At 36.3% G+C, this 25,357-nt stretch overlaps 2 protein-coding genes and 1 long non-coding RNA gene across 4 annotated transcripts; 1 reads left to right on the top strand and 2 right to left on the bottom strand.

Moving 5' to 3' along the window:
- Nucleotides 1-589: 589 nt before the first annotated feature.
- Nucleotides 590-4,899, bottom strand: LOC144446229 (cytochrome P450 2U1-like). The gene is made up of 4 exons (XM_078135980.1): nt 4,563-4,899; nt 3,422-4,056; nt 2,411-2,732; nt 590-768 (listed from the first exon to the last, which is right to left on the bottom strand). The coding sequence occupies exons 1-4, from the start codon at nt 4,897-4,899 to the stop codon at nt 590-592; spliced, it is 1,473 nt and encodes a 490-aa protein (XP_077992106.1).
- A 2,935-nt stretch (nt 4,900-7,834) lies between these two features.
- Nucleotides 7,835-10,832, bottom strand: LOC144446878 (uncharacterized). Of its 2 annotated transcripts, none has more exons than XR_013481980.1 (3): nt 10,708-10,832; nt 8,794-8,863; nt 7,835-8,443 (listed from the first exon to the last, which is right to left on the bottom strand). It is a non-coding gene; the product is annotated as an uncharacterized LOC144446878 (long non-coding RNA). The 2 variants fall into 2 exon arrangements; XR_013481981.1 differs by lacking the exon at nt 10,708-10,832 and adding an exon at nt 9,729-9,864.
- Nucleotides 10,833-12,559: 1,727 nt separating this feature from the next.
- LOC144446228 (carbohydrate sulfotransferase 11-like) lies at nt 12,560-25,194 on the top strand. Its single transcript, XM_078135979.1, has 3 exons — nt 12,560-12,622; nt 15,397-15,552; nt 24,289-25,194. Exons 1-3 carry the CDS (start codon nt 12,560-12,562, stop codon nt 25,153-25,155), a joined length of 1,086 nt encoding a protein of 361 aa, XP_077992105.1. The 3' UTR covers nt 25,156-25,194.
- The last annotated feature ends 163 nt before the right edge of the window (nt 25,195-25,357 follow it).

Raw genomic sequence — 25,357 nt, 5'->3', positions numbered from 1 at the left:
TCTCTAGTATCTTTCAAAGTATATATTGTCAAATTAAATACTATTTTCAGCTAACTCTAACAAAATAATCTGCCTATATAATTGTAAATATTAGATTACAAAAAAGATATCATATTAAATCGCTCGGCCTTACATGAACACAGAAAAGAGTTTAATGAATTTTGGAGTAACATAAAAAAGGCCAACATTGGAGTCATACAGAATAGGATATCTATTCACTACAATTGAATACTATTAACCACAGACTGTAAAGGTATATTTATTAAAATTGTATGTTTTCCATATCTAGTTCTGTGCACAAAATGGTCTACAATCTCTGGCCAAATTATGTATGTATGTATGTATGTATGTATGTATGTGTGTGTGTGTATATGTGTGTATGTATGTCTGTAGGTATGTGTGTGTGCGCGCGCATGCATGTGTTTATCTATCTCTGTCTGTCCGTCCGTCCGTCCATCCGTCGATCAATCGATCGATCTGTCTGTCTGTCTGTCTGTCTGTTTGTTTATCAATGTGATTTGTGTTTTTTTTATATTCTCCCACATAGTATCCAACCTATTTTAAGTGTAAGAATAAAATTTCAGCCCTTTTAACCCCTTAATTCGGCTAGCAGGGTATATCTCTTTGGTGTCACTACCCTGCCGGAAACACAGTCGAAATCTGCCACAGCGCCCTCTGGTAAGCGAAAGGAGAATCGCTGCAAAAGGCTACTCATAATTAGGAAGAGAGTCATCTTTGCGACGTACTGACCCGCACAAATTCTTGGTCCTGCAACAAATTAAAATAAATAATTCTATATGGTCCAATCAGTATTATATAATTGTTAACTTACTAGTGATTGTCTAAAATTCGTCTAATCTCAATACAGTATTAAATGTTACTGAAGAATTTGAAACACCATGCATGGAGACTCTCAGTGGCCAGCAGATACGATTTTATAAGCTAGACAACATACTACAAAACCAGAGCGACTCTAGAGTATCATGAAGTAGGCGGCACGATGTTTTTTAATTTTTTTGTCTCACACAACATTTGTTATCAAGAATTACACAAACAAAAATACAGACACTCATAGCACACACATAAATTGTTACATTTTATCTCACTGTGAACACAATTATTTAGTTTTGTTTCTAATCTTCTTTGTCTCATCTGACAGTGATGTTGCGATTTGTGTTCACGGTGACATAAAGTATCATTTTATTGTAGGCGCGCTATCAATGTCTGTATAGTCTGTGTGTATAATTCATAACTAAAGGTGTTGTGTGAGACGTCATGATCTTGCCGCCAAAATGGAAACTCTACAGTCACGCTAGATTTGTAGTAACATCACTAGAAGTAACTGCGTATGAGCGGTCGTCCCCACTGAGTGATACGTCGTTTTCTTTCGCTAAAGTATGTCAGAGAAAATTAGTTGCACTAAATATGTCATTTTGTTGGCTAATTTAATTGATGAGGTTTATGTCCATTTTTTTCACGCAATTGTGAAGAGTGATCGACTTGTGCCGTGACTATCATGTCGATTTTAAGTGCACGGTGAACCAACTTATATTTTAGCTGAATCAGCTAGGAAAGCCACCTCCCTGAAGAGCTTCAATTCAATTTAATTCGAGTCGTCCAAATTCATCCAAATGGATTCAAGTCAATTTATTTTAAACGAATTCAAACAAACTCACTGAGATCCGATTTAGCTAATAATTTGAAAATTGGTTCGGATTATATCGGTTTAACCGTGACTGCAATTGGTCATTGGGACAAGCGGGTCTTATTCATGTGACGCTGGAGTTAGAACATGGCTACTTAAAGCACCATAGATTGTACCAATATATATGCCGGCATTGTGAGATGAAAAGAAAGTTCGCTTGGCAAAATGAACCTCTGCCTAAAGAAATTGCATGCATTATTTTCAACCTCTATCTAAAAAAATTACATGCCCTCTTTTGAACTTTACAATACTGGCGTTTATCATATATAGTTGTGAAATTCGATCACATTTATTAAACTGTAAAATACTCGTCGAGTTTGATTAGCATACTTGCGTTGACAGATTGACAAACATTAAAGTTCACACGATACAACTTAATTCAACTATGTGTTTATATAGAGCAAAATAATTGACGATTAATTGGTTCTGAGCTGTATTAAGTGTTGAAATTGAAAATTCAATGCAAACCTGCCGATGATAATCAATTATGTCGCATGGACCCACCAGGAATATAATGACGGTGAATTTCGTGAATACAAACTAGTCAGTGTGCCAAGAAAATTGTTTTCCACTCCAATCAAATTCACCCTACTTGCAATGTAGTTGATACAGATGTTCTTCATAACACTGAGAAATCAGTTACCACAGAGAGTGCGTTATCGATGAAGAATTCCCGCCATTATCAACTACCACTATTTGACCTACCTGTTGAAAACGGTATAAATGCCTCGATTTTGTTCAACTTTCCGTTTTGTAAAAACCGCTCTGGTTGAAATTCTTCCGGTTGGTTGAAATGTCTAGGATCTCGAAGAATAGCATCCAGGTTGGTTAGTACTGTTGTATTCTTCGGAATCTCATACCCCAGTAACTCAACATCTCTCGACGTACAGTGAGCCACGCCAAGGGGGAAAATACAACTTATGCGCAGAATCTCCGAGATGGTGGCTTCGGTGTATGGAAGTTTGCTTCGATCACTAAAAGTCGGGAAACTATTTTGGCCAATGACGTCATCAATCTCTGCCTGGACCTGTGAATATAATAAAAGTATATATAATATATATAATATGTGTGTGTATAATATATATGTGTGTGTGTGCGCGCGTGTGTGTGTGTGTGTGTGTGTGTGTGTGTGTGTCTAAAAACGAAAGTGTACTACATGCAATAATATGTATTGAAATGAGTATTTTAAAGAAAAAACAGAACATCGAAGTTTTACGTTATTTGAATTTTGCAAAAGGAATCAGGCGAGTTTTACTACTAAAACTGTACACGCTCTACTAAATTCACATTCCAAGATATGTACTAACATCATTACATATTAGTTCATTTGGGAAACTTTTAAGACAAATACGTGTTTTTGAAGGGAGAAAAAGAGTCGATTTCAAACGCTGAAATCAACATATATATCATAATTTCACGAAGAGCTATATATAGCAAGAGTCTAATCGACTTGAAGTGTTTTGATGCTTCAAGCAGTCTGTCCCCGGTGTAGATTTCTCTTACAAAAACGACGGACAATTGATTTGCAAAATAATCAATCTAATTTCTACTTAGACCATTATCCTATGTGTCACTGGAGAATTCACTAATTTATCAGAGAGAGAGAGAGAGGAAATAACAAAGTATGTTCAAATTCAATAGCATGACTATCTCTTTTTATATGGAAAATTGTCGTATATCCCATAGGAAATTAACTAATGACGTCACTAAATTTACCTTTAGTTGCTTCTCAGAGTTGGCGGCAAGATACAAAAGACCCCATAGTACACTGCAAATAGTTGTGTCTATGCCGCCAATAAAAAGGTCGAAAATTAGTCTCCACTGATGTAAATCAGATGATTCGTCGCCAATCGTCCCTTCCTTGGCTTTTAGACTTTGTTCTATGCATATGTCTACAATGTCCCGGATGTTGTCGGGATCAAATGTCTTTCGGTGTTGTTCCATATAGTGACAAATGAAGTGCTGGAGATGTGAAATTTCGTCTTTCAATCCGGTCATTTCCATTAGGGGTATGGCAAGAAATGTTGGTAGGCTGTTGATAAGAGAACGACCGTTGTCATGTCTGAGAGCGTTTCTGAGAGCTTGAACAAACTCCAGTAATCTACAATCGTTTTTCTCGAATCGTTCACTCAAAATCAGAGATGCGGTGATGTTGCTGATGGTCCTCACCACATCACTATAGGGATCGAAAGCGCCACCATCGGCAAGTTCGATTGTCGATATAAGTTCTACAACCTCCTTCATTATTCTCTCTTCGTGGCATGATTTTCCAACACCGAAACTCCGGAACGCCTTCTGTACAAACTTTCGTTGCGTTTTCCATTGGTGTCCATAGTCTACCAGCAGTAAACCTAGGACCAATACATTATATTATGAAATATAGTCATTGCCAAAACAAATGGATTGAATTTCTATAACACACCTATATTGCTATGATCATATTTAATGTATCAATGACTTGTTTAAACTGTGAAGTCACACGTGTAGAAATCCATGCACACCTACTATTGGTTTACAAGCTTCATCAGTGTGATGATGCCACCAACGATGGATTCGTTTGGATTTTTTTTCTATTATTCCCTTACAAGTGCATTGGATGAAGCCTAATGTAAAGTATTGAGTGGGTAAGACAGAAAGAAAAGGAAAACAGCACAGGAAAAGGGTGGAAGGAAGGAATACGAGAAGGGCTATTGCTTCGAAGAATAGAAAGCCAGTGTTCTCTACCAGTGAATTTCTTGGTATATAATAACTTGTTTGAATATCTTCGCCCTACTTCAAACCAAAACGAAATTTTACATGTAAAATGTCAAAAGATATATCCTAGAGTCAACAAACTTTAAAATTCATGATCACTTACCTGCCTTCTTCAAAAGATTAGTATGAAGTGGTGAGTTGGGTCTGTTTGAAAAGTAGTCTGCCTTTTTCACTAAAGCTTCCCGCGCTACTTCGAAGCTGTTTAGAATGATGAAAAGTTTACCACCAATCTGTACAGAAATCACATCGCCGTACTTCTTCGCCAACTTAGTAAAGACATGATGTGGACTATCTGTCCTCAGAAGAGGAGCACATCCGATAATCGGCCATCCAACCGGACCAGGAGGAAGTCTGTACCTCCGTCCACATAACCATCGAGAAAATAGTAATACTGCTACGAATGAGAGAACCGTCTGTGTATCCAAATCCATTATGCCCATTCCGGATCCGTTTGTAACTGAAGTACGATGTGCACGTCGACGAAGACAATTTGGCCTTTTTATACATTTTAGTCATGCCTTGAAATTACCTATCACTAATTGTTCCTAGGATTAATGCGCAGGATTGTCGATACAGGGGTGCCAATAACAGGACATAGAGATACAATATTGGTTTGGTGACGTCATTGTTATGTGTTCCCACAAACTACAACAGATAGACTCGTTGGTACACAAATCTTGTCTAAAGTCAAGTTACTTACAGTGTATTCAGATGGGATTACGAAGATACCAGAGGTAACTGTGACGTCACTTCATTTATTCCATGGACGACCTTCGTTCAAAACACCCATACTACAAACAGGATAATGATAGTAGGGCAAAGAGCGACACCCCTCAGGCAACTTGCTTTGTCAGTCTACTGTCTTTGTTATAAGTAACTGGCGACAGTCGACTAGGAAGTGAACTCTCCCCTACAAGAGACTGGAGCCGCGGCTATAGCTACGTCACATATAGTCGACAATACGCGTTCTGAACGTTGAAGTGGACTTTAAACTTGTCCTGATACTTATGTGGAATTTTACTATGCTAAAGAAATGGTTAATAGTAGAATTACTGTATTGATCTTTCAGATATATTTTCAAAACCGGATCTGTTAGCATTCAGATATCTATTTTGACTAGATTCGTAGAAAACCCTTACGTCAAAAACAATCGTGTGGCTTAATTATTCGTAGAAAAATACATACTCGTGTACGCTACTCTTTGGTAGACTGATGCCATTGAAATGTATTTATATATGTATGATATACAATATGTCTTCAAAGGTTATCAAATTTGAAAATCTTTCTATGAACCTGCAGCTGCATACTTTGTCTGTTATAAACAATGCCATTTTATAGCTTTCCTAGTCTGGTAAATGACTTTCCGCCATATAATATTAATTCATGTGTCGTTTAGTCGAGGCTTGATTTCGTGTTTTGATTTATATCTCCATAGTTGTGTACCGTTTTCTTTATTTGGTCTGTGCTGTGTGTGATCTGTTTAAATTTGTTTGTTCGCTGTAAGGTTCTTGTTACCTGGATAGTTTTCTGTACAAAGCTTATACTATGTTGAAGTTGTTGTTTTTTTGTGTATGTCTGTCTGTCTGTCTGTCTGTCTGTCTGTCTGTCTGTCTGTCTGTCTGTCTGTCTGTCTGTCAGTTTGTTTGTTTGTTTATTTGTTTATTTGTTTGTTTGTTTGTTTGTTTTTTGGGGGGATTAAGTTTATGTAATATTTGGCTTTCACTGCACGGCAAGTCTAATTTACCCACCTTTACCTGTGACCCACCTAACTATCTCTGTCCAGTGGTAGTACGAGATGCAGTACCACTTTTGACTGTCTACGGGACCAAGGGGAGAGATCTCCGCGGGTAAATTAAGTCAAAGGTGGAACTTCATCTCATATTCACCACATTTACACATCCTCTGCTCAAGCTTTACCCCGGGTGGAATGGCATGGTCAAATATGACTTTTCGTATAGTGTTTCTCCACTCTGAAATTTTAATTAGTCAAATAAGGAAATAGCGGTGATTATTACTACACGTATGGATGATTACGAAGGACAATGAACGAAATCACTCGTAAATAAGCATAGACTATATCGCCCTCTATCGATCAGTGAATGAATTCATAAAGTGTCTGTCGTACCAGGCTTATAACCTCTCTCACCGCACGCCAAAATAATAAGTGGAGTTTATTATTCTTAAAAGTTATGAATTTGATAACCTTTACAGTCATACTTTGGTATGGTTTGTGGATAGAGAATATGCTAATGAGTTTAACGTAAATTTTGATATGAGAATACACCGAGTTGTCTAAGTGTTATTAGAATAGCTGTTGAACGAATTAAGTATCCGTAATCCTCTCCGAGTCGTGCAGTGTCATTTTTTTAAACGGACGGGTTATTTTTCATTGTCTCACCGAGTCGTCTTCCGTTATTTCAAGTGTACTTGATTCTTCAAGCCATGTGACTGTATATGGAATACCATGTCAGTACTTACAAATTCGTTTAGAATGTTATATCATATACATGAATATACTTGAATGGACAGCTCAGACTGCAGCCGTAATCATACTTATGGGTTTGATAATTGGCATGGTATATGAATCATAAATGTGACCAATTGGAAGACTCCCAAGTCGGAGTTTAGCGTGGGTGTGGTACTCAGTGCCTTGCTCTGACAAGCTTAAGATCTGACAAATATTCATTATCTCTCCTAATAGTAGATACGAAGTGTAAATAGTGAGTCATGCACATACTGTATGTACAAACTCAGTATGTCACACAAATGATACGACTTCCACGAATTTGAAGGTTAGTTAGTGTAACAACTGATACAAACGGATTTAAACTTTTCAAAAATCAACTCTATACATATGTATGTTATTTATAGTCATTCGGAACACCCCCCCCCCCCCGTCCGTCTCCTTTCTTCGCAAAACAATCAAATGTGTTTTCCATGTAATGTATTTTAAATATTTGTGTGCGTTATTTCTGTATAACATATAAAAAATTATCCAAAAACGCACGGACTATAAGCTTGAGAATCAAACGAAATTCTCATATATATTGCGTATCTCCTATTTTATATGTTACTTTGCGCTGACCTTTGACCGCGCCATCGGCTGTAGACACATGTTACGTATCATTTCTCAGACTACTTCCTAGCGTCTGTCGATGTTTGATGTCTGGGAATGGTCGCAATGCTACAGATTCAGCCTGATCCCCCCTCGAGACCATCCCTGTAATTATGAAAGGCTCCCAAACTAACGATGAGTTGACATTGTTATCAGTTTGTCATGCAGTGTACTCTACGAGACAGCCAACTTGTACTGAAGAATATTTTTTCTGTACGATTTCGTGTTTCGATTCTTTTATTTTCTTAAATAATTCAGATCACAATTAATTCGATACAATATTTTGTTCCAGTGGATGGACTAAGGACTATGTACAAAGAACCTTTATCACCATTTCAAGTGAGAGTCATAGCACTGTGTCTCGTCTATATCACTATCATACTGGGAGTCAAGTTCGTGGTGGTTTGAAACATCTCCTTGACTTGAACAATGCATATTCAGTAGATATTGAAATCAAGAAACACTTTTACACAATGACAGTGTATTTATAACGACCATGTCGATGTGTTATCATTCGCAGCCGTTCCACACCTTAGTATAGGTACTGTAGGTACGACCTAAACATGTATATGACGTCATTGCCAAACCAAGGGGCGATTTGACTTTGAGTGTGGTTATAAAATAAATAAAAAACAAAGTGACTTGAAACTTTCACCGTTGAAGACGCTGTTGTGTCAGCCTCAATACGTGTCAACCTCAATACATGTGCTTGAATAGAAGTACCGACAAAAGAGGTCCTAAGATATTCCAGGGAGACACCAAGGGATCACTACCGCCACTTCCTCCAGCGTTGGCGGCAGTAGTTGCATTAATCGCAATATTTGTAACATCTGACGTTTCTGGCATTGGATCCGGAGTGGTTGTCGCTCCTGTAAAAGACAAATAGTGAACTCTAGATCTTTCAAACATACACCTTCATTTACTAGCCGAATACCATACCCTTAATAACGGGAATTGCTATTTGCGCGCGCACACACACACCATCCCAAACGCGGGCGCGCACATGAACACAGACACACACACACACACACACACACACACACAGACACACACACACACACACACCGCACACACACACACACCGCGCGCACACACACACACACACACACACACACACACACACACACACACACACACACACACACACACACGGTGACGTACACACATACAGAGAAGTTTTGGGAAGTGAAATCTAACATTTTTCACCATGCAAACATACCTATGATATCAGTTACAACAAAAACTCCAGTAACACACCATAGAACCATCTGTATATTGCAATGCATGATCTGAAGGAAAAGGATACATATAATTATAACATGTATAAACATTTTGGGGGTTCTTTTCTACGACAATGTGCACGTGACCCTAAATTAAAAAATCGTATCCTTTCATGATGTTCCGAAGGAAACATTGGGGTAAAGGAACTATATGGTGCCGAAACATGTGCATTCAATGTAATAACATTTTAAATTTCACTTTTCAAAAATACATTCCAACTGTGTACGTGTTCCTGTTGGATAGTCATCATTCATGTCTGATTTCAGTCGATTCAACCCGGCCATCGCAAACCATAGAATGTACATATTAAATATTTCAATAGCACTCATCTCCACAGCCCTTAGTGAAACTTGGTTGACAGCGTCGGCAACCTATTATTTCAAAACAATCTTTTCATACGAACCATCTGAACTCAAGAGGGCGCAAGTCAAATACGGATGAAGCAAAAATCGTCGAGGAGCAGTAAAGACGAATTATGTAAGATGATTTTTCACTGTGATCCAAAATATCGAGCAGTTACAATAGGAATGTTTCATTTTCTCTTCGGTTGATCGGCGTGCAAGCTATGTCAGCTCATCACACAACTAAATGACTCCCCAAGTTTACGAGAAGTCTAGACATTATGTGTTGCAATGAAATGGTAAATAAGATAACAAAAAAAAAACCTTAACATTTAGACTATACGTAATACTACATGCTATAACGATCGAGTACGACTGTTGGTGTTACATTGTAACTTCGGACCACAGATATAAACAAACGTGTTCTGAACCTACTATTACTACTGATCTTCGCACACAGCTGATAGACCAAGTAATAACACCCGAATCACTCTCATATCTCATATCCGACTCAACTTCTGTATGTACGTACCAGGATCACACTTGAACTTTAAAGGGAATTAGCTCAGACTACACACAGTGTTTAAAGATCTACACTGGAAAACAAGGCAAGCACCCAGCATAGTGCCTCGTTCATTGACTTCCCGCGAAGCCAAGTCTCTTGCCAAATCCGAAGTGCCTGTCAGTCCCCAGTGCTTTATTGTGACGTCCTTAAAGTCTAAATATACATAACGCATGGCCAATGGCCAAATAATTAATGCACTCCATATAGAGTTTTCATGGGCGTTATAATGCCCTAAAAGTAATTTTAAAACATTGATGAATGATCACTATGTATCCTAGATATTTATGAAATGCAGACCGTCGTCTCATGTATTCGAGTATGCTTGGAATCCTGTGTGGTCTAAATCCGATATCCTTGAGACAGTCTATTGACCTTTCAGTCAAACTAGGACATGCGATGTTGTTAAAATATTAAGTTTACTGAAATATAAATATGTCATCTGTGACACTACGTTAAAGGCATCCACTGTTTTCAAGTTTGTATCAGAGTTGTATTATTGTTTTCACCTAATTCTGCCAGCCATTGCCTGACATCTTTGTTTGTTAGCTCACTTTATTCCAGCAAACTTCTCAATGTGTTGTAACTGTCATGTTCCAACTTTTCCAATCTCTAATTGACTTTAACAACAACACAAACTTATGAATCTATTTACGGGGCAGGGAAGGAGCGCTTCAAAAAAACCACACGATTGCGTGCCATTGCACTGACCAGTTGTAATTAAAGGTCGGTGGTCTAAGATTACAGTAAAATCGCAATAATGTAAGAATTTGTTTTTGTTTAAAGGTTATTATCTTGTTCCTAGACCCGTGAGTAGAACCTACAATAAATGTGTTTAGAAAAACATGTACTTGTGCTGTGATATCGAATGGGAAAAAAAGTACAGTTATGAAGTACCACACTTAGGGAATGGCAGCTTATCAATTGTAACAACATAATTCACACTTACCCCAGTCTCTATATCACCTAGTAAACGCTTAACACACTGGAGTTGAAGTAACCACTGCTACATACATGCAAGTGCACAGTACAGTCTCACGCTCATATAGACGTTACTTCCCAGCCAGATCATCTCAAATAATATGACAGATGTTTCCCGACCAAAACGCTAAATATAGTCACTATAAATAGTCCTCTAGGCAATGCTCACTCACGTTTCCATGACAACATCCCATCTGCTTATGGATTGTTCCATAGTTTCACCAAATGACATGTCTTTACAAGTACAGCATTGCTACTTTAGCAACAGAAAGACATGCACTGCGTTTCAATTTATTATTGATTGCATTTAGTTAATATTTTCAATGAATTTAGTCTACTTACTTCTGTAAGAAACTCTAAATCGCTCAATAGTAACAGGACATACTAGACGTACATAGAACAAGATACTCTTGAGAATTTCTTTTTATTATTTTCAGTTCAATAATTATGGGGAAATACTTTGGTTTAATCTAAACAATTGCATACAGTTGCATTGCGATAGTTTTATGGAATGCGCTATATAAGAAAATTAGATTAGATTAGATTAGATTAGATTAGATTACAATGTTTCACTTTAATATTGTCTAAATGTCACTGACAGTAGAAATTAATATGTCGGAATAGTTAATGTCGTCATTATAAGACCAGAAATTTATGTCATATATTTAGGTTAGGTGACAGGTGGTCAGCTACTGGTACGGGGGCACTGTAATATGATGAAGACTATATACGGAGAATCGAACGCGGCCTCTGTAACCTTTGATTACAGCTAAATACGTTATGTTAATTGTGACCCAGACATGAATGACTTGTTGTTGTGTTACTATCTCAAGACAAGTCTCTGGGCTATGTACTTTGTGAGATGAATGAATGGCTAAAGACTTGAACCATCGCACCACATGCGTCCCAGTTACCTAGCTGTATAAATGGATCTGTCTGATAGGACAGAGGCTGCTGTGTGAAATATGTTATCGTATGTGATTATAGAGGCTGCAATTGATTGTACGCTATCCAAGGAGTTGAGGAAACCATTGTTTCATGATCACACTAGTATGAAAAGATATCTTTACTAAAAACAAGATACAGTTCAATTTATAAACTGAAGATCATATTTTTTGTCAGAAATCGGGAATATAAAGGGTAGAACATGCCAAGTAATAACTCGGAAAGCCAAACTTTATTGTAAAATGTAATGCAATAACTCATAGGATGTCATAGCTCATAGTTAGAAATTAAAGTTTCAACTAGCAGGTTTTGAGACAGAACAGAATGTGAACGTGTTTTTTTTTCACTTTTAAATAAATTGAACATAAAGACCAACGGGTATCAACATTGCAAGAGATAACAAACACACTGATACTACACAAATTGTACTTTTCAAATATAGTATGTTTATTTAGAATGACTGAAAATAAAGAAAACTACATAAAATACACAATTGTGATAAGCAGATAATATCAACTTATTCCTAAACCAGTACCACTAATAATAGCACGTATGTGGTAAAACAGGATCTAGAAACAAGTCAATCAGTGCTGCCTTAAAAGACAAAGGGCAGCACGAAGCCTATGTAAACAAACCGTGACGGAATATTGAAAGAATCAAAGGGGCATTTTTTTCTCCGAGAGATACCAAAACTATTCGGAAGAAAACAAAACATTTAGGAGTACAGCATCCCAAATACTGCCAGTGTCGACGTTGTATAATTATGGTGTAGCTACGATTGGAACCATAAATCATTTCTGAACGATCATCTGGATATACACAATGATATAAAAATCACACAATGACAACAGAATCTTCCCCTTACACAAAGTACTATGTCTAAAAGAGTGAATATTTATAAAAACCAACAATTACCCATGAATGGTACTCCCGCTCAGGTTTGACAATTTGATAATGATGTTCATCTGATTTTTAAGGTCAAGACCTACCGAAAGACATATTACTTGCAAACTTTAAAGCGAAAAAACTTCTCAACATCTTGACGATCATTACATTAATTAATTAAAATTCTGTCCAAGATGCACCAAAAATTATTTCTGTTGCAATTATGTTTGGGTTCGGCAGTATTTAATGTGTTGTCCTAAATGGACAAACTGCATTTATTGAGCTTGTGGGGATATATTATGCGATTGTCCCTTAATCCTTGCACATACAATGCTGATGATATCGTTTCAACATATTTTTAACTCCTATTATTTTGTGTTTGAAAATGACCTCTTCTAAGCTTTCCAAGATTATATATAACTTTATAAAAGGGGTCGTGTGACATGATGCAGAATACTTTTGGCGAAAATACCAAATCTACTTGTAAGCAAAATGAAATATAGTTACAATAAATCGCCTTTGTAATATCAATAGTCTGGCTGATAATGACTATTATAATTATTTCATTTTTCTTTTATTAGTTTTATCATCTAACTTTATTCATATTTTCTGTGTTTGTGTTTACATTGTTACACAATCATCACAAGCTTTGTTCTAATTCCAATGCCAATTCTTACGATATGATATTTAAAATTATCAATATTTTTGTGTGGATATCAGGGGCAGATAACTGTTGCGAAGTACTTTAGCTTCGCTAATTTTTTTTTCAATTTCTACAAAAATATATGGTATATTTGTTGAGATTTCCTTCGATTAATTTTTATTCAATTTTGATTCCATTGTGTGAGGATGATTTAATCATTTCTTATTTAATCATTTCTCATTCCCAGTAAAACATGTGCACAAGAAGTATGCATTTATCAACCATGCAATGCCTGTGTTTTAAACTGATAATTATTTTTTCCATAGAATCAGTGAGAATTAAACCCTTTTCAAGTTTTGTCATTCAATTTTATGACAAGATTTTCTCATAAAATGAAACAACTGAATTTTATAGCCTTCTTGACATGTCATTTGTTTCGAACAGAATTTATACCGTATGTAATTCCTGTTATATCAGGCTCACCGTTAAGTTTGACTAATTATTTGCGTCACTACATAAATGTTTGACTACGGGCCAGATTGTATTGGAAGACGATTGTCGTGTCGTTGTGATAAATTGACACAAACAAATGAATGATAATTATACTTTCAAACCATGCATACCAGTGTTGAAAGGGTGTTTAATTTACCTTTCTGCACTGTTAATGATAATATTTATAGAATTAAATCAGAAAGATTGAAGATGGGAATGTGTTAATATGATAAGAAAGAGATTGGTCGTTTAGTTTAGTGATGAGAATGATGAGGGGAATGGACATAAATTAATACTTTCGTGCCCTTGTCGACCCTCATTTTAAGTACGCCTTAATCTTGTGTTCCTCCAAAGTTAACAACTTGATATCAGTACGGTATGCGAGAACAAAATGTACACATTGGTCAATCTGATTAAAATCCGAGAGTGATCGCCGCCGAACAAAAACAAACGGCACAATACGATGAATAGAGGTAAATAAGGACATTTAGCCGCTTTCACCACATCGGATTTTAATCAGATTGCACATTGGTATACAGCGATACATTGATATTAGAAGTAAAAAATGATCCAATGATATAAGTAGTGACTTTTGAAACATCATTATACCTATACTATAGGGTTGAAGTTTCAGGCAAGATGCAATTGTTAACAATTATTGCCTTGATTTCGGTTGCATAATTACAAAACAGAAATGTGAGTTATCAGACTGTCTTTGATGATATTAAAAGGTCCACTGTAGCCTATGTAATTTGCCATTTCAAGACCTTGCCAGAGACATATTACTTGAACGGGAGATTGATAAACCTTGTATAGCTAATTATGCTAATTACTAATTACTTAAGAATCTTTGATACATTTTACATGAAAGGTGTTTGATGATGACAAGCAAGCTAAAATTATTTCCCACTGTACTGCAAATCAAATGAAATATAACCTGCATACATTTGTGTTAAAATGTTATCCTATTTGAATATGCTGATTATTGTTTTACATAATGTACATATTAATTATGATGATGAGAAGTTGAATCATGGTTCTAGTATGTATGCTTTTTCACCCTTAGACCAATCCATAGACATGTTACTTGCCAGGTTTTATTGCGAAAACAGCATTTTAAGAATATAGTATTCTCGCTAATTATGCTAATTAATATTTTTTCTAGACTTTTGGCATGTTGTTCAGCATAAAATTCTGAGCAAGATGCACTAAAAATTATTTCTGTGCCAACTATGTTTGGATCAAACCTAGACTGTCGACAGTCGCTCGCACCTTTTTTTCCTACGTTTTATTTAAACTTAAGTCGTCGCCGCGCTCCGATCCTGTGCAACACCACTATAATCGCATACGGATATCGAGGGCCGAAGGCCTGACAGTTCGATGGCTTTCGGCCCGAGATCGGGCCTTCGGCCCTCGATATCAGTATGCGACGACTTACGTTTAGATAAAACGTAGGAAAAAAAGGCGCTAACGACCTTCGACTGTCTAGGTCAAACCTTACTATGAAGTATCTAAATCCTAAGAACATAAACATTCTATTAATTAGACCATGTGTGTTAATATCTCAGACCACGAACGAATGCATATCCGAGAGGTCATGGGTTATTGAATAGATTACCATGTATGCATACATTGCTCCGCCCACAACATGTAAATTTGCTCAAAGGAATTTTTCAAATTTTGCTCTACCAGTACGCGCTGTCGCCCTCACTAGCGACCTTCGGTCACCTTGACAGTGAGCAGAAAAGCCCGAGGGGTCTAGCAGCACGACTCGTCCGGTCCAAGTACCTTGTATGTGCATCCCTTAAAATAACGAGAATATTTTTAGCAGACGGTTTATCGCAATCGGTAAGTGATATATACTAGTGTATGTTATTAGTATTGCAAAGACTTTCGAATATCGTATTCGTATTGTAAAGTTCAAGTTGAGACCGCGACCTGGATGACTGTTTAGTGTGCGTTGATGTGATAAAAGTGACTTCTAACTGAGGACATGAAGACGACGACGGCAGCAATGAACAAAGTCACAGTCAGCCCAGTAATTGAACAGGCTACGACCTAAAAGCGGCTCCTATGGGGAGCGGGTGGGGTCTAGTTATTTTGTAGCACTAGTTGCAGTGACACAGCACGTCACCAAAATGTTTCTGAATGAAAGAGATGACAGATAAGTTTCAAGAACATTGGGCCAGTATTTCGTGTACTTGATTTTCCCATAGACTTCCTCCAACAACGGGTCTATGGTTTTCCCAAATGTTATCATGTGTTTAAGCCCATATTGATCTTGGAATTAATGATTAGCCATGATTTGCCGATCGAGCGTGACACAATCATGTACCAATTATGAAGAAAATAATTTTGACGTTAAATTTTCTTTTGAATTTATTTATTTATTTTGGATGGTGGTGGTGTGGGGGGGGGGGTAGCCTTTTTTAGCTTCAGGGTTTACAGTAAATGTCAGTTCTGAGTGCTAACCTTGGAATGCTGAGAACCTTGACGACAAACAATCAAAGTTCAAGATATAACATTTTATATTTAAACAGATGGGCTTGCAATTGGCCATTTTTGTTTAGATATATTCGTTTTTTTATTTACTGTTGTTACGACGCTGAATTTAGGCTGCGGCGATATTGACCAATTTTTCAGTGGTAAGCTCAAACTCGCTCAGTCTGTCGTCTAAGAGGTACCAGTTCTCATGACATGTATTCTGTAAAAGACTCAAATATTACTTTTGGGTTGAATGACTTATACGATTTGCAGTAATAGGAGCGATTCAATCGAACTCCTCAATTTAGTTGCAACCAACCAAACATCAAAGTTCTTTCGAGTGTTTTCTGTCTCTCTGCCAGGCTCTGTTCACGGAGCACATTCAAAACCAGTGTCATACCATCAATAGTCTATCAGCTAGCCCTCGGATGTTCTTCCGATAAAATACGACACACAGCCGAACAACGCTATCGAGGATGGAACATCCGGTTCGGGCAGGCCCTCACATGCGAACTTCGTTCGCTTATAGTTATAGCATCGAAAGAAAGCCCGAACGTCTAGCAGCAAGACTACACCATCAAGGCCTCTTCGCCAACTAACTATGTTTGATACCAAATTCCATCTAACTTCAACCGTATACGTCATCAACATTTTATTTAAAATATCGTTCATTCCGTAATACAAATATGGTTAACAAACAAGTTGTTTACAAGAAAAGTCACTCTCTTATCCTTATTTAGTAAGTATTTATCAATACAATTAATTCATTTCAGAAATAGACAGTTAAATGAACTTTATAGAATAGTCTCAGTTAAACAACTGTTGAAATCAATTGGGGCACAATTTATCACTTGTGACACCTATATTGTTTGTTTGTTTATTGTTTCCTTTTTGTTTATTCTTTTAAAAAACAACTTTTCCCTAGAAGGTGCCATGTAATAAAGTAATGATTTTAAAAGCTGGTATTGTTTTTTAAAACCAATTTCCTCTTCTTCTTTTACTGGATTTAATTGACCTGCTTTCCTCCCGGCTCACCGCTATTACCGGAAAAATGACCTATCTCAGAAAGATTTTAAGGTATTTGGTAAATAAATAACATATACAATTTGTTACGAGCATTGTGTGAGATTAAATATGATGATTAAGTTTGATCTTTGGTTTGGTGGTCTCTCTCACATGGCCAGGACACGGCGTCAACCGTAGGCATGCTTGTCTGTCTTTGCAAGAAGATTAATACATAACACATTCGACATTCTATCACTGGAATCAATTCATTCTACATGCCAACAGAACTATGCTGATGTGCAACACTGCCTACATTTCACAGTACAAAGAACTAGAGCATCGTATTCCTATCACATTTACTTATTCGCTAAGGGGCCAGTCAGTTCCTCCAGTCTGGGGACATATTAGTTTCTGTGAACATTTTACGCATTGTATAGTTTCTCCGGGATAGAAGTAAAATGGAGGCAACACCGAATCCAGTTTAAAGGCCCATTTTGAAAACGGATTAAAATTTAGGTGTGAAAAACATTTGTCTGACAACGCTATAGAAAACGTCCCAGAACACAAATATATGATAAAGATAACCCGAGCTAATGCGAGAACCTGGGATTGAAATCTTGGCCTTTAACACCATAGATTGTCTTTGAATCCTCTTTCTTTCACTCTAAAAATGATCATTTATATAAAAAAATATCATTAATGTTTTATATGTACAATATTTCACCAATTTTGTTTAGATATATTCGTTTTTTTCATTTACTGTTGTTACGACGCTGAATTTAGGCTGCGGCGATATTGACCAATTTTTCAGTGGTAAGCTCAAACTCGCTCAGTCTGTCGTCTAAGAGGTACCAGTTCTCAGGACATGTATTCTGTAAAAGACTCAAATAATATTACTTTTGGGTTGAATAACTTATACGATTTGCAGTAATAGGAGCGATTCAATCGAACTCCTCAATTTAGTTGCAACCAACCAAACATCAAAGTTCTTTCGAGTGTTTTCTGTCTCTGCCAGGCTCTGTTCACGGAGCACATTCAAAACCAGTGTCACACCATCAATAGTCTATCAGCTAGCCCTCGGATGTTCTTCCGATAAAATACGACACACAGCCGAACAACGCTATCGAGGATGGAACATCCGGTTCGGGCAAGCCCTCACATGCGAACTTCGATCGCTTATAGTTCTAGCATCGAAAGAAAGCCCGAACGTCTAGCAGCAAGACTACATCATCAAGGCCTCTTCGCCAACTAACTATGTTTGATGCCAAATTCCATCTAGCTTCAACCGTATACGTCATCAACATTTTATTTAAAATATCGTTCATTCCGTAATACAAATATGGTTAACAAACAAGTTGTTTTAATGCAAGAAAAGTCACTCTCTTATCCTTATTTAGTAAGTATTTATCAATACAATTAATTCAGTTCAGAAATAGACAGTTAAATGAACTTTATAGAATAGTCTCAGTTAAACAACTGTTGAAATCAATTGGGGCACAATTTATCACTTGTTGTGACACCTATGGCCTCCACTTATTAAGAGAATAACATTACTATACTTGGCCCATGGCTCTGTTCATTAATCAATGTGACGTTACATGTAGAATAATGTTTACTTGGATCATGTGTCACTCGTAACACTGTTTACTTTTTTGCAAATATTTTTTGTTTATTTATTGTTTCCTTTTTGTTTATTCTTTTAAAAAACACCTTTTCCCTAGAAGGTGCCATGTAATAAAGTAATGATTTTAAAATCTGGTATTGTTTTTTAAAACCAATTTCCACTTCTTCTTTTACTGGATTTAATTGACCAGCTTTCCTCCGGCTCACCGCTATTACCGGAAAAATGACCTCTCTCAGAAAGATTTTACGGTATTTGGTAAATAAATAACATATACAATTTGTTACGAGCATTGTGTGAGATTAAATATGATGATTAAGTTTGAACTTTGGTTTGGTGGTCTCTCTCACATGGCCAGGACACGGCGTCAACCGTAGGCATGCTTGTCTGTCTTTGCAAGAAGATTCATACATAACACATTCGACATTTTATCACTGGAATCAATTCATTCTACATGCCAACAGAACTATGCTGATGTGCAACACTGCCTACATTTCCCAGTACAAAGAACTTCTAGCATCGTATTCCTATCCCACTATTCGCTAAGGGGCCATTCAGTTCCTCCAGTCTATGGACATATAAGTTTCAGTGAACAATTTACGCATTGTATAGTTTCTCCGGGATAGAAGTAAAATGGAGGCAACACCGAATCCAGTTTAAAGGCCCATTTTGAAAACGGATTAAAATTTAGGTGTGAAAAACATTTGTCTGACAAAGCTATAGAAAACGTCCCAGAACACAAATATATGATAAAGATAACCCGAGCTAATGCGAGAACCTGGGATTGAAATCTTGGCCTTTAACACCATAGATTGTCTTTGAATCCTCTTTCTTTCACTCTATATGATCATTTATATAAAAAAAATATCATAAATGTTTTATATGTACAATATTTCACCAAATATGATACTGACCCAGACTGTTTTTTCCTCTCAGGTTTACGATGACGCAACCGAAAACGATGTTCTTGTTGATTGGTGCCTTGCTATTACTATCGATAATTATACAGTTTATCTATGTTGGCAATTTAAAAACACACATAGCACCAAGTGAGTTGATAAATGTTTTGTAACGAGGCTCTGACATAAGCACTAAGCTTTCGTAGGTATGACTGTCAGAGATCCAACTGCTCTCAGGCTGACGAACGATGCATTCAAATATTAAAATAATGAGGTAGTGGACCCTCGTTCAGTGACCCATGAAAATGTCATATAATTGTCTCAAATTCTTGTTTCTTGAACTGTACTAAAAATGATCAAGTTAAAAAAAATTATCTTTTATAAAGGAGATAATTAAGCTAATTTATTGACAGCTTTGAACTATTTACAATCCACGGAGAAATTTAAATCGGTGCCAACTTCAACAAAGGTTTCGACATCAGTTTTGATCGCAAGTAGTTTACTGACTGCAGTTTTTTTTATCTCTGACTGAGAAAGGAGTCTGCATATACTAATCAAATGCATGTGTACGTATGGTATAGCCACTGCTTCCTCGGGCTAGATACGACACATATTATCATTCAGTACTGTTGGGTGATCTTTACCGATTTTAGAATTATTGTCAAAAAAAACCCGAGTGTTTATGAAATACAGAGACCATAGGTGTCGGAGAAATAAGAAAGAATACACACACACAATTATAGTCACATGTTTCAAGTATATGTAGCAATGTTTTTGTGACATTTCTTTTGTGCTAAAATATAAAATATGGTAATATTTTGTGAAATTGTTGTCGAGTCAGACGATGTTGCGTTGCAAATTTAATTGGCTTCTATTGTAGTCAACCATTTCTCCGTACTTGTTATATTGTGGACCAAGAAATCAAATGTTCGTTGTTATACTGAGACAGTAATATTCTATTTTTGGTACTGAGGAGAAGTGGTCATGTGTTTGCCCTGAACTAATATGAGATGATAGTAATAGATGGATAGACCGATACATGAACGAACACCGTCATAAAGGAGGGTTCGATTCATTGTGTATGACTCACTTAGTTTTGTCCTATATATCTGTTTGGTTGATGTCTAAGATGGTCTTAAAAAATCCCTTTCACCACTATTCTAAATCACGTGACTTTTCTAAAATAAGAAACATAAAATTATTCCAATTAGCCATAAACTGACCTCTACTTGTACACTTGGGCAGGGAATCATATTGGATTGACACCCCAATTACCAAAGCTGATCCATTTATTGTTTTAAAAAAATGTCTTTTCCCTACAAGGTGCATCTAATAAAGTAATTATTTGAAAAGCTGGTGTTGTGTTATTTTTTCTAAATCAAATTTAAGTATTCTCTTGTTGGTTTTAAATAAACCAGCTTTACTATGCTCACCATGTCTATTTTCGTGGTATTTAATTAAAGAGGGGACCAGAAAAGATCACCGGTTGAGGGCGCTCAGTAGAACTAAAGGCAATCGCAGTTAAGCCAACAGAGGAAGAGTTAAAATTTACCTTAAAAAAAACAACATCACCTTTTCAAATCATTACTTTATTACATTGCACTTTGTAGTGAAAAGATAAGCAAAGTTTTTTAAATGTAAAGTGAGCAATAAACAAAAAATAAATATTTGTAAACAAATATGGCCAATTTCAAGCCCCTGTGATCTAATACAGAGAATATGCTCTAGGTGAAATAAGTATTGATTATTGGGTGCCAATCCCAGAATGTCCCGGTGTACAGAAGCTGGTTCATGGCTAATTTCATTTGGATAATTTATTATCTCTAATTTTTAGAGAAGTTGAGAAATTTAGATTATTGAAAGTGACTTTTTGAGAATCATGAGACATACACTAATTCCGTTTTGACAAAACCAGTCTCGCCTTTGTCCCCCCCCCCCCCTTTATAGGTAATATATAGGAAGATACTTCAGATGGATAAGGATATTTGTTTATAACAAAACAACTTGACTATGTTTTTATTACTGAAATAACAGCACAATGTGAAATAACATCAACCAAGTCCACGTTTGCAACCCAATAAATCGGGAAAACCCCCAGTAATTTGTTATTGATTGAAACGATTTGTAAAGCAAACTTAGTAATATAAGTAATATCTACTTAATTATGCATTATCACGTTTCAATATATAGGGAAGTAACAGAGGCATGTGTATACCGGACGTGACGTAACGATGACTTGTATTTCTTTTTGGTATATTTATATTAGAGTTCAAGTATGCAACCTTAGGGTTCCAGCTCTCACAGAGAAAGGATATTCGAGAGAACTCGACAGAATACGCCACAAAGGTAAAGGTGTGTTAGTACCCGTTCTTTATCGTCAGTAATGAACAGATGAGATAGGGAAAAGTAATTGTCAAAAATAGCAGCAGAAACATACACACACAAACACTATATAATAAGTGGTAAACCATTTGATTTCTTGGGGGGGGGGGGACTTGAGGATTTGGAAAATCAATTGAAATATTACTTAATATAGTCAACATTAATAGGAGTATTGTGTCATTATTCCAAAATTATTCCTCAATATCAAAATCTTACATTATACATATAAAGAATTGTCAATTTAACTGTCTTAATGTGAAGACCTCCCCACTATACCTGGTCACATTACTGGATAAATTTATCAATCCACGTCACATAATTAGCTATCCCATTGAGTCTTTAGTTTTGTGCACGTATGTTCACACGCACGCACGCACGCACGCACACAGACACGCTCGCTCACACACACGCACACATACATACATACATACATACATACATACATACATACATACATACATACATACATACATACAGACAGACAGACAGACAGACAGACAGACAGACAGACATACATACATACATACATACATACATACATACATACATACATACATACATACATAAATACATACGTACATACATACATACATACATACATACATACATACATACATACATACAAATACACACATGCACACACACACATACACACACACACACACATACACACACACACACATATATATATATATATATATATAATTGACTGGATGTAGATAAAACCACATAAAAGTGCTCAATACGGGTAGTAGAGTGAATTATATACAGGTTTTGAAAATTTGAACCAAATTATATGCTATAGACCCTACAGAACTGTTTCGTGAGGTGTGTATTCCTCACTCATCAGGGGTAGAATGGAATATAGTATCTCCGTTTCCTTACCGTTAAATTCTATTATTCTAATGTTCCTAACAGGGAATATCTACCTAGTAACATAGCGTATAAGCATAGTTAATTGTTCTGCAATAATGATTTATGTCTATGCCTACACGACGACACAAGTTCATTCCGTTCGTTTAGAGTGCAGCGATGAGGTTGACAAATTATAAATTACCTTTCAGTTATGCAGAGATTACATCTCTGATTGGAGCTGTTGTACGGTCGCGCGCGCGCGATAATTTTCCACGTGATGTCGTAATCAATTTCTTTATCCTTAAGAAACCATACATACTTGCTTTATAGTTCTGTTGAGTTTCTTGACAAATTGTTGCGGAATGAAGCTGTGTGGTTCCTGTACCGTGTCTTGAACTCGTTTTCAGTAATAAGTCCGACATACGTTTCGCGGATATTGGTGTCTTTGCGCTGAACTGTTGCCTGGTATACCACGCTGTTTTGTAAACATTTCCCGTCCAGGGGACATGTATCCTTTACGCGACAGTTACATAACTTAGTATTCTCGTTTTTACAGCCGTTCTGGGTAGACAGTTGTGTTTTATTGTGGTTTATCGATGAGACGTTTAGTATTAGTTACACAATTGTAACTAATTTTAATTGTGTTACGATTGAAGATTTATATATATATATATATATATATATATATATATATATATATATATATATATATATATATATATATATATATATATATATATATATATATATATATATATATAACTCGGTGAGTATCAATCTGCTAAGACAGTGCTCTATACCGCAGTGGCAGAGCGTAATAGTTTTGGTAGTACTGGAACTCTTTCTTGGGTGTAACTCGGAGTTTCACGCATATTGCGATCATCAGACACTCACACAGAGTGTCTGATGATCGCAATATGCGTGAAACTCCGAGTTACACCCAAGAAAGAGTTCCAGTACTACCAAAACTATATATATATATATATATATATATATATATATATATATATATACATGTATATATATATATATATATATATATATATATATATATATATATATATATATATATATATATATATATATATATAAACACATGTATATATATATTATCAGGGACATTCAAAGCAGTTTATACGTCCCTGATACAGTGGAATTTATAGCTTTGCGTTTGCTTGCATGAAGTGAGCTTCAAGCAGAGACAATTTAGATAAAGACAACAAGATAAGTGACACAAAACAACAGCCGGTGCCTCTGATGTTGGTTGACGGAAAGCTTTATGACTTTGTTTATATCTGTATTGTGTTCTCTAGTGTTTATTTCTCTATTCTTTTGTAGGATGTTTACCAGCATCGTATAGATGTTTATAGAGATGGATGTAATGATACAAGAAGGAGCTTTCAGGCACACCAGAATAATTCCAACATTGGTGAAACTTTACTGTATGAAGACAATTCCAAACTTATCTTCTGTTTTTTACCTAAAGTGGGCTGCACAAACTGGCTCAAGGTTTGGTTAGTTCTACTGGGTGTTGCAAATTCCTCTCAGGTTAATACTATGCACCACACTAAAGTTCATTTTGGCCATCGTAACGTTTACCCACATCTAAAAAAACTGAATGGAACTAACCAAAAGCAACGTTTGGAGAACTATTTCAAATTCATTTTTGTTCGCCATCCCTTCAATCGTTTATTGTCAGCCTTCAGAAACAAATTTGAATTGACAGATCGGTGGAATGTACACTTCCGTAAGAATTATGGAACAAAGATCATTCGGCGATATCGGACAGGGGCAAAGAATATGTCAACAGCACAAGTAGCCGAACTTCGTAAGCATGTACAATTCCACGAGTTTGTTCAATATATCATAGACTCGGCAGGTACATCAAAGGTTGATAGCCACTGGAAACCAATGTATCAACTTTGCTCTGCGTGTGACGTAAACTATGATGTCATAGGCAAGTTTGAGAATCTTCAAGAAGACGCCCGCTACGTTCTGAAGCTGGCAGGAGTCGATGACAAAGTTTCATATCCTGCATTCGATACGCATGTCACCAACAGTTCTGATACTGACTTACTTCGTCGATATTACTCTAGTATATCTAAAGAAAATATTCTAAAACTGTATAATATATACAAACCAGACTTTACGTTATTCGGATATCCATTTCCGGGGGATTATATGCAGTGGTCAACTACTTCTTAGAGATGAGATACTTTACAATACAAACTTGTATGAAAAAGACAGCCTTTGGAAAGACACATTTTACAGACGTTTTCATCGATTGAGGTTAAAAAAATTCTAGTCAATCACTTTTAAGGTAGAGATGCAGGTTCGTTGGCGAATTTTGGTCATTTTAATTTTTAACATATTATATCATTCATGGTAAGTTCCATCATTTGGTTGA

Source organism: Glandiceps talaboti, chromosome 15 (assembly GCF_964340395.1).
Source record: "Glandiceps talaboti chromosome 15, keGlaTala1.1, whole genome shotgun sequence".
Taxonomy (NCBI): domain Eukaryota; kingdom Metazoa; phylum Hemichordata; class Enteropneusta; family Spengelidae; genus Glandiceps; species Glandiceps talaboti.
This window is presented reverse-complemented; position numbering and strand designations above follow the sequence as displayed.